This window comes from Trachypithecus francoisi, unplaced genomic scaffold, assembly GCF_009764315.1.
Source record: "Trachypithecus francoisi isolate TF-2019V2 unplaced genomic scaffold, Tfra_2.0 Lachesis_group11, whole genome shotgun sequence".
In the NCBI taxonomy this organism is placed as follows: domain Eukaryota; kingdom Metazoa; phylum Chordata; class Mammalia; order Primates; family Cercopithecidae; genus Trachypithecus; species Trachypithecus francoisi.
Genome location: NW_022681456.1, coordinates 81,669,948 through 81,680,103, shown reverse-complemented (window position 1 = coordinate 81,680,103; position 10,156 = coordinate 81,669,948). Strand labels below are relative to the sequence as shown.

General features: G+C 45.5%; 1 protein-coding gene across 1 annotated transcript; it reads right to left on the bottom strand.

The window, feature by feature from the left end:
• Window positions 1-2,932: 2,932 nt before the first annotated feature.
• KRT1 (keratin 1) lies at window positions 2,933-8,604 on the bottom strand. Its single transcript, XM_033221976.1, has 9 exons — window positions 7,927-8,604; window positions 6,705-6,919; window positions 6,326-6,386; window positions 5,814-5,909; window positions 5,480-5,644; window positions 5,223-5,348; window positions 4,450-4,670; window positions 3,885-3,919; window positions 2,933-3,792 (listed from the first exon to the last, which is right to left on the bottom strand). The coding sequence occupies exons 1-9, from the start codon at window positions 8,530-8,532 to the stop codon at window positions 3,389-3,391; spliced, it is 1,929 nt and encodes a 642-aa protein (XP_033077867.1). The 5' UTR covers window positions 8,533-8,604; the 3' UTR covers window positions 2,933-3,388.
• Window positions 8,605-10,156: the final 1,552 nt, after the last annotated feature.

The following is a 10,156-nucleotide window of genomic DNA, read 5'->3' as shown; positions in this document are numbered from 1 at the left end:
CTTCATGAAATTTCACTCTTCCATGTCCTTATCTATATGATTCCCTCTGCCTTGAATATCCTCGTCTGTCTGAAAAACTCTGATTCATTCTTTAAAGCCCTGCCAAGCATCACTTTCAGTCATCTATACTCCTGCATATCTATTTCTGTGTCTTGCATGTATCTCTACCATTGCTACCACCCAGGTCTTTAGGCTCTCTGAAAGCAAGAACCACATCTCACTCATGATTGTCTCCCCAACGCCCAGTTCCTCATACATAGTAATTGTGCAGAAAATTTTTTTTGAACAGAACTGAATCCAGAGTCTTCCTTTATCATCTTTCTAATATGGGTGCATTTTGGCGTTTAGTCTAACTCAATTTACTTCTTCACTATATACTGACTTACACAGGGTTTTCATTTAATCCTTGTAACCTTACAAGCCTTGGTAAGTTTCCCTGCAAATTGTATTTTTCTCTGTTTCATGACCTTACCATAAAATCTTGAGTCCAAACAGGATAAACAGGAATATTCCCAGGACTGAAATGTGACTAAACAAAGTTGTAACTTAAGAAAAAATCTAGAAAATGTGGGCCAAAATATAAGAACACGTCAGTGTTCATTCAGTAGCGTCCCTAGGAGAGAGGTGCTATATCTGTTGACCCCAAAGGTCAGCTCTTCTGTGGAGGAGAGTGAATCATCTCCCTCAAGGCCACCTAACTCTCATTGTTCTAAATCCACAGATCAAGCCAGCTCTTGTGACTACTTTGGTTTCCCAGATCTCTTGATTACAGGATGGTCTTTCAGTCATTGAAAGCATGTGTTTCCCCACAGGCTAATGCATGGACTGTCTGGCTGACACACCCATCATCTCTTCTGTGTTTGGTTCCCATAAATCAGTACTCAGGAGCAGATTCAACTTTGGGTGCACTAACAAATCAATTTCCTGTCCCTGCAGAGCTGTCACTGAGCCACAGTGACCACATCAAGGTACTTCCCTCCATGGAGGCCCTGAGCAGCCAGCTGCCTTTTACTCTTTTGTCACTCCCTTTTAATTATTTCAGCTACTTCTGTATATAACACATTCACAATTCACAAATGTTTTCACACTATATTTCTCTTCCTCTTGATGTCTAGAGGCAAATATTCTCATCTCCATTTCCCCTCAAGACAACTTAGGCTCAGGATGGCCAAGTCACATCCAAAGATCCACACATCCTATAAGCTGTAGAAGCCTTTTCTTTACCTGCCCTTTAAATAGTACAGTTCCTTGTTCTTTCTACTCCACCATAGTGCTTTTCAAATTCTCACATCAGTCCAAATGGAAATGGACGTGGTGAAGGTGTTTCATCCAGCCAAACCACTGCTGGACTCATTCTGACAGTGACAGCAGTTGAGATATCCATGAGGAAGTGCCCCAAACCATCCCAAAATGGAGCCAGGTGGGATTCCAAAAAACAAAGCACTAAACGCCAGGGTGATCAGTGTGCAGTATTTAAAAGGGGGACCAAACGTTCAGAGTGAAGTGCAGCATTCTCACAGTGGACAGGGAGATGAGGGATGTTCTAGCTGGGTATGTCTGCAGTTAAGGAGTCAGGTTATGGAATTTCATAGAAGAGTTTAAGAAATTTGGCTCAGAGCGAAAGCTAGTTTCTATGTGTTCAACAAAAGGGCTCTTTCCCAGTGTTTCCTAGCAACAACTAAACAGCTTTATCGGTGCCTGAGAATGTCCGAGACCCAGCTTTGCTTCAAGTCTGCAGAGGAAAGCATGCAGCTGGCCAAATGATGGAGTAGCCAAGGCACTCTGTGTTTCCCGGTCAGGACATAGAAAGACAGCAGGGGACACTGAGGTCCCTACAGAAGGGATAACTGAGAAGGAAGAATAGAGCTCACCTGAGTTGTGTTTGCACAATACATGTGTGATCTATTCTCTCCTTATTCCATTAGCCCTGTGGGACTCTGGAGCTAAGAAGCCTTTTCCTAATTGGAAGCCAAGGAAATTGATCCTCAGAGAATTTGACTGCTTTTTTCATGTCATAGAACCATTACAAAATTGATGGTAACTTGTTTCTTTGAGCAAGCATCTACTGAGCTGTATGGAGTCCAACAAGCAATGTTACATCGTCATCATCATCATCACCATTATCATTAAAACTGGCACTTATTGAGTGCTTACTATGTGCTCAGCTATGTGTATTCATCTTATTCAATCCTCACACTATTCCCACAAGGAAGGCATTATCATCCCCAATTTAGAGATACTAAAACTGAGGTGTGGAGATGTCTATAACTTGCACTGTATTACAGACCCAGTAAAAATGGTGATGGTAAGATTCAAACCCAAGCATATCTGAGTTCAACTGTCCATGATTCTGGCCACTATGCTATCCTCTTGCACTACCTTACAAGTATGAGATATGCGTCAACAAGGGAACTTCTTAGATTAGGCAGAGCTTTGGATGATGGCACAAAAAGAGAAGGGAAATGGAAAATCCAACTCTCTATTACCACTCGTAGTTCTTGAACTCCCCAATCCAAAGTCTGTATTCTGGCTGCAGTAACTGCTGACCCTATATTACTCATGCCCCTCCTTACTGGCTGTTCTACGTGAAGAATTACTTTTTCATGCCATACTCTCCCTTCTTCTCAATGCCACACCTCTCCCTCCCAACCTGCTTGCTCACTGCCCTTTTCAAGAAAGCCTTCTCAAATGAATAAAATCTGCCACCCAGTCTCTGCATTTCTCCATGACGTCCCCACCATCTGGGAAAGTGCTTGCTCTCTCTCTGTGATTCCAATCTGGTGAAATGTTGCCTGGTTGACCTCTGCATTTTTCTCATGTTTGTGTGCATGACTCTCCCATATGCCATGTGGCTCTAGTGTCTTCTTTTACCTCACAAAACACCCATCCAGGTTAGATAGTGCCGTAAACAAGGGAGATTGAGACACATGGAGAATTTCAAATGCAGTTTATTGCAGCAAAACAAGGAAACGGGGAGTTTAAGACCTCTCCACAAAAGAAAAACAACTTGCTAACACCTTATGTACAAAACCAAAACAGCACAGAGATAAGATGCTAAGGAGCTGTCCACACCCTGGATCTAACTGGTCCTGCTCTGGCTGGCTTAAGAAGGTGCTTTGAAATGTCACGTGGGTGGTAGTCACTGCTGAACTGTTTCTCAGGGAAAGCACAAAGCAGGGTCATAGCCAGGGGACTGAGACTGCCACTGATCTGAAAACTTCATTGGGAAACAGCAGAAAAGAAAGAGCTGGGGGAATAGGATGAGCTAGTGTAACTAACCATAGCTCTTTTCTCCAGTAAGGCTGAGACAAATTGACCTTGGTCTTGCCAAGCATATTTGTTAGTGATGCTGGGGAGAACTAGAGCTAACGAAACAGAGGGCATCTCTTTATCTGGTTACTCCGGAGTAAGTGGTAGAAACAAACTTCACGCTGGAACTGCCACCAGAGGACTTGACACCCCCAGAGCTGGATCCCCGGCCGCCTATGGAGCCTCCGGAGCTCCCGCCACCAGAGCCCCGGCCGCCCGAGCTGCCGCCGCCTCCTCCTCCAGAGCCGCCTCTGTAGCCCCCACTGCTGCTTCCGGAGCCGTAGCTGCCATGGCCGCCGCCGCCACCTCCGGAGCCGTAGCTGCCACCTCCGGAGCCATAGCTGCCACGGCCGCCGCCGCCGCCACCTCCAGAACCATAGCTCCCACCTCCGGAGCCATAGCTGCCACCTCCAGAGCCGTAGCCCCCGCCGCCACCTCCTCGGCCGCTACCTCCACTGATGGTGGTGTGGCTTGTGTTCACAGCTGCAAGAGGAAGCTCAGTTATTTTCAACTTCAACTCCCTTTCCAACTCAACAAAGCTTGCACATGCCCCTAAGAAATCGGCTTGGACTTACACACGCTCACGTTCGGAGCACATTCTCCAGACATCCTGTAGAAGAAAAGAAAAAAATTCCTCAGGACACTTCAGCTTCACAAACCCCTTCCCCATTCCTCCCGCTCCGCCACCTTGAAGACTCTCCCAGTCTGGGGCTGCTCCAGTGCACCTGATCTGAAACTTAACCCAGTCCCCTCAGGCCTCCCAAACCTGTCATTTTTCTCAGCAGGAGCCAAACAGGGAGAAATTCTCATATAAATGAGACAAGAGCCTTGCAGCCAATGAAGGCCCCCTCTAAAGGTGCTGACTTTAGGCCAGCTGCTATCTGAGGCAGCCCAGATATAGAATAATTTGCTCCACCTCAAAGCTCTTTCTAGGTATGTTACAGCCCTAGAAGAAAAAAATAAACAGATTGGAACTCCAGCTCCCAAAGTAAAACTAGGTCTTTCCTCCTGCTCCATGTACTTTTCATTTCTCCATACCCAGGACAAGCTGCAATCAGATGGCTGCGTCTTCAACAACAGTCAGCTTGCAAGGAAGGAAGACCATGAGAAGAGCTTCGACTCCCAGCATCCCTTCCTCACCTGCTTTCCTCTCCCTCCAGGAGGGTCCTGTAGGTGGCAATCTCCAGATCCAGGGCCAGCTTGGTGTTCATCAGCTCCTGGTAGTCACGCAGCAGGCGGGCCAGGTCTTCCTTGGCCTGCTGGAGGGCATCCTCCAGGTCATTCAGCTTGTTCTTGGCATCCTTGAGGGCATTCTCGCCACGCTGCTCTGCATCACTGATGGACTGCTGCAAGTTGGCGATCTGAAAAAGAATATGACATCCTCTCATAATATGCATTCCCCCCGTGGCCTCCTCATCCCAGGTGTCCCCATTCCAGTGAGGCCAATAATGAGTCCAACAGAACCACTTGGCCTTAAGTTATATCACACAGGATAACGCATCACCATGTTGACTTCCTTAAAAGACCTTAGGGGTAACTCAACAGCCTCTCTTGGCCCTGAATAAGGCTCCTACAACCCTCACAGACTTGGCATTCTTCTAAACACCTACTCTAAAACCTCCTGGCTGCACTTCCTCTCACTCCCCAACTCTTAAGTCCACTTTGGGTCATAGGCTAGATCGCTCACATTGACCATCCCATCTTTCTCTATTAGGCCATTCTCACAGATTTTCCTAAAGAGAACCCAGCATGATGGCTGCATTCTGGAAACTAGTATAGTCACAAAAGGAACCAGGGATAATAATGTAGCCTCGGTATGAATTGCAAGATTCAAAACTAGGAAAGCACTCACCGTTTACCTGAGGGTTACCCCCATTCCATACAGCTGAGTGCTAGAAGGAGGAAGCACATACCTGCTTCTTGACATTGTCGATTTCAGATCTAAGTCTCTGGATCACACGATTCAGCTCGGAAATTTCCATCTTTGAATTTTTCACACTGTCCCCATGTCTGCCAGCAGTGATCTGCAGCTCTTCATACTAAAGATGGGAGATAGCATTTGTTAAATGTGGGCAGAACTCAGCATGGCGCAGACACACAGACATGAGATAACACAGGATAGCAAGACAAGCCATTTCAGGGAAACTGGCTAGGCCTTCAGCCCACTTACCTTGCTCTGGTACAAGGACTCGGCCTCAGCTTTGCTCTTCTGGGCAATCTCCTCATACTGGGCCTTGACCTCAGCAATGATGCTGTCCAGGTCGAGACTGCGGTTGTTGTCCATAGAGAGGATGACATTAGTTTCACTGATTTGAGTCTGCATCTGAGACAACTCCTGCAAGACATAATAGGTTAGTGACTCTTACAACACTGAAACAAAAACCAACTTAGACAGAGAAAGCAGTCAGAAGATAAAAGATAAATATCTATTCTTCTGAATCGTGGTGGATTCAGGGTTAAAAACTCTCCATTTAGAAAAACTTGGTTGAAACTGGAAGACTTACTGCTTGGTAGAGTGCTGTAAGGAAATCAATTTCCTGCTGCAAGTTGTCAAGTTTGGCCTGAAGGTCCACCTTGGTCATATAAGCACTATCCACATCCTAGAGGAACAAAGGGCATCATGAAGGCACATTCTCTCCAGGGCAGCTCCCTCTCACTACCTGTAAGGGAATTCTCCAAGCAGAAAAGGAGCTTTGGGTCTACTCCACTCCTTTTTACCCCAGGTAGATCACAGTTCCCTGACTGCCCCACCCCCAGATAGCACCATCAAGGGAGTACACCTGGCTTGCTGAGAACCTGCCTCTCCACCTACTATGTAAGGTGCTGAGAAATATGGAGAAGCCAAGTGCCTGGATCAGTCCAGGTCCATGATGATGTGAAAATACAGCCCCACTCCAGATAATCCTCAGGTCTACTACCTGGCTCTCCATATCATGGCTGCTTTCTGCTTAGTACTTGGAGACCCTCTTTCATTATTTATTTCAAATGTGAGTTCCATTGTACAGAATTTGCTCACCTTCTTGATGGTCACAAATTCATTCTCTGCATTTGTCCGCTTGTTGATTTCATCCTCATACCTGCAGGAAAGCAGAAATAATTAGGAGATTCAGAGGGGGTAAGACCTGAAGTCCAGCATTCTAGACTAAAGGTGGCATTGCCTATCACTGCCTTTCTATTATGAACCTAGGACATATTGGCCACTCCTTTCTACTGAGCAATAAAACCACTAAACTACTTCCATCTCCCGAGAAAATGAAGATTTCTGAAAATGCCAAATTGATGTGCCTCTAACCTAAGAAAAGACATAGCTACATACTGCTTCATGATCTTAGCTTATCACTTTCTGGAACTCTTTTGGAGCAAGAATTAAGAACTGCCCAGACAGGGTCCCTTACTTGTTCCGGTAATCCTCCACCATGTCCTGCATGTTCTTCAGTTCTGAATCCAACCGAGATTGATCGCTCTTCAGTTGGTCCACTCTCCTTCTGAGATTGTTGATGAATGACTCAAAGTAGGGCTCTAAATTATGGGTTCTAGTGGAGGTATCTACCTGCTGCAGCAGCTCCCATTTTGTTTGCAGTACCTGGTTCTGCTGCTCCAGGAACCTCACCTAAAAACACAAGACCCCATTACTCCTGATACAGAAAAGGGGTCCCATAGCCATGGAGGCCTCTGCCTCATTTGGAAAAGAACTTCAGTTCCTATCTTCTGACCATGACAGATAAATAGGGAGAAGATGATCAAGTTAGCATCATCTGCATAACAAAACCCAACTCGTTAATTCAGAGAGGGCTTGGAAGGGAGTAACTAAACAAATACCAATAGCAAAGCACATACAGAATTATTGCAATTATGTTTTGAAATAAGTGCATGATATTTAAGAGATTTGCCTCCCAAAATGTTGTGAGGTATATTACCATAAAAATTTGTTTGCATCCCCAGGACACACACACATTTCAAAAAGCATATCAGGAAAATTCAAAACTGGATTTGAAATTTGTTGTGGATAAGCTTGGATTGGCACTATTAATGATTAAGCAAAAAGTTAAAAAATGGTTTATCTGGGTTTTTTTTTAGAACTGATTTTTGGAGATATTAGTGTAAAAAAGCTCTAGCTTCATCCAGTACCAATGTAAAATTATTACAAGGCAGAGCTCCCCTCTGACAGCAAAAGATGTTTGGCACTGACTTACTACATATTTTCTGCTACAATAATACTCTATACTATGTTCACACTCAGCTCCCTTTCTATGGTTAGGAAGACCTTTCCAGGGTTCTCACTTGCACCCTGGAAAGTTCAGTTAGCCCCATTTCTATTATCTTCATTCAACAGATATGAGTCCCAATTCAGCTCAAGAGCTGAATAAAAAACACTTAAATGTTAGTGTCACACTGGTCCATCTTTAGGTAGACCACAGAACCCTTTGTCCAAGAGAGAGTCATTAGCACCATTCACAAACATGCTTCTAACATATCTCCCAGGAGACCATTCCACAAAACATCCTTTTCACCATATAAACATGGAAACTTGAGGTTCAAACCTACATGTATTTTGACTGCACCAGTCCCAAGTGGACCAGCAGCAGCCCTACCAGTGCACTGAGCAGAGAAACTCACCTTGTCAATGAAGGAGGCAAATTGGTTGTTGAGTGACTTGATTTGCTCCCTTTCTCGAGACTTCACTTTTTGGATCTCAGGGTCAATCTCCACATTGAGGGGCTGAAGAAGGCTCTGGTTGATAGTGACTTCTTGTATGCCACCAGGGGGGCAGACAGGCCCATAACCACCCCCATATCCACCACCCCCAAAGCCACCTCCACCAAAACCACCACCACCACTGCCAAAACCACCAAAGCCACCACCCCCAATGCCACCACCACCAAAGCCGCCACCACCAAAACCACCACCACCAAAGCCACTGCCACCAAAGCCACCACCACCATAACCACCACCAAAGCCACTACGTCCACCTCCTCTAGCCACACTTATGGAGATGCTTTTACTGCCACCAAGGTTAACAAGACTCCGACTTCCAAATCCACCACCAGCACCAAAGCTACCGCCGCCACCACCACCACAGCTTGAAAATCTCCCACCACCTCCTCCACTGCGGCGTGTGGAGCTGCTGGTGGTCCTGCGCTGGTAGTTGACTATCCCAGCAGAGCCGGAGCTGAAGCCCCCTCCACTTCGGTACCCAGACCTGGAACTAAACTGCCGACTCATGTTGACTTAGAGAAAAGTAGGAGCAAGGTAGAGTAAGGGAAGGAGCTAAACACTCCTCTACCCCAAGCATAGAGACTTCCCCTTATATACAGGAAGCAATTGGGCTTGGTCCTCCAGAGTCAGCGGAGATGCAGTGCCTCTCAAGGGTTTGGCTTGCCTGCAGCCATACAAGATTTTTACGAGCCTCAACAATACGATAAACACTACACACCTAGCTCCCAGGATGGGCTCTCAAAATTGCTGTGCATGCAAGATTGGTTCATGTGGTAATTATTTTATCACACAAGATCTTCCTTCGAGCGTTTGTGGCTTTGGGAAAACAGGACCCCACATCTGATACCTGGTGTTTGTGGGTAGGATTTCATAACCCCCATCACAAAGGCATGAAAGTTTCCATTCTCACCTTGCCCTCGTGAGCTACCAAGCACACTGTCTTACCATGCACAGCAGGTGCAATTCCCTGTGCTTGGATATCAGAAGGAGCTCTCTGGCCCATTTCTAAGATCTGCCTTCCAAACTCCAGAGATCACTCAGTTACACCCTGACAAAGACTAAGCGCTTTAATAACTAAAAAATTAAAAGATCTTTCATAAATATAAAGATCTTTATAAATATACTACTTTGATTAATTAAAGGAAGAGAAGCTGTCATTGAACAAGATGGATGAGTGGGTGGTCTGGAAGAACCAGAAGGGAGAGACAATTTTTTTTCTCTGTTTCTCAGTTGTTACTTTTCTTGTTCCTTTTCTTCAAAGATGGAGCAGGAGACAGACACCAGCAACAGAAAACAGGTGGCAACAGATAGCATGCAAACACCCATGAGTGAAAAAGCCCACAATGCAGTGAGATGAGTAGATAGAAGCTCTAGGACATTTTGTAAAGCACAGGGGTGGAGGTGAGGCTTGACGGGTGATTTAAGCCTCACACGGACTGTAAAGAGGGAGAAATAAATGCAGATTTGGAAAGGAGGACAATGAGAAGTATCTGGAGAGCCTGATCTGAGAAGTTTAAATTGTTTCTGGAGGTAATAATAATGATATGATAACACCTAACACTATCAAAAACTGACCATGTACCAGGCACTGTTCTACGTAGCACATACGTATTAACTTGCTTAATTTTCACAACTTTGAGATAGATGGTATTTTTCTCCCCATTTGTAGAATGAGAAAACTGAGACACAGGGTTGAACAACCTGACCAAGTCTACACAGTTGGTAAGTGGGGTGGCTGGGATTTGAAGCAAGGATACCTAGCTATCGTGTTTAATATCCTAAACAGCATGTTGTATGACAGCACAGCAGCTGAATTCAAGTCATTCTGCCTGCTGTGTGTAAAGCCAGACAGCACAGGGAGTACCCCACCACAGAGAGTTCTGAGGGCAGAAGGCCTGTTTTATCACTCTGAATCCTTGGCTCCTGGCACATGCAAGCACTTGGAAAATGTTTCTTCAATTCACTCTGAGAAGGGGATTTTGGTGGCGCAGAGTTTAGTGAGGAGATTTTACTTCCATCCAAGTGCAAGAGCACCCAGCATGCATTGCAATGGACCAGGAAACCTCAGGGGCCTTCCTGGAGAGCAGCACTTGATCAATGTCAGTGGATAATAGTGGCACTGAGATCTGGA

What these genes read in the sequence shown, in the direction of transcription:
- KRT1 (XM_033221976.1), bottom strand. Translation starts at nt 8,532, where the DNA reads ATGAGTCGGCAGTTTAGTTCCAGGTCTGGGTACCGAAGTGGAGGGGGC. An exon ending in GTGGAGGATTACCGGAACAA is followed by an intron (nt 6,387 to 6,704) that starts GTAAGGGACCCT and finishes GCTTTCCTGCAG; the next exon opens with GTATGAGGATGAAATCAACA. An exon ending in TTACAGCACTCTACCAAGCA is followed by an intron (nt 5,645 to 5,813) that starts GTAAGTCTTCCA and finishes TATGTCTTGCAG; the next exon opens with GAGTTGTCTCAGATGCAGAC.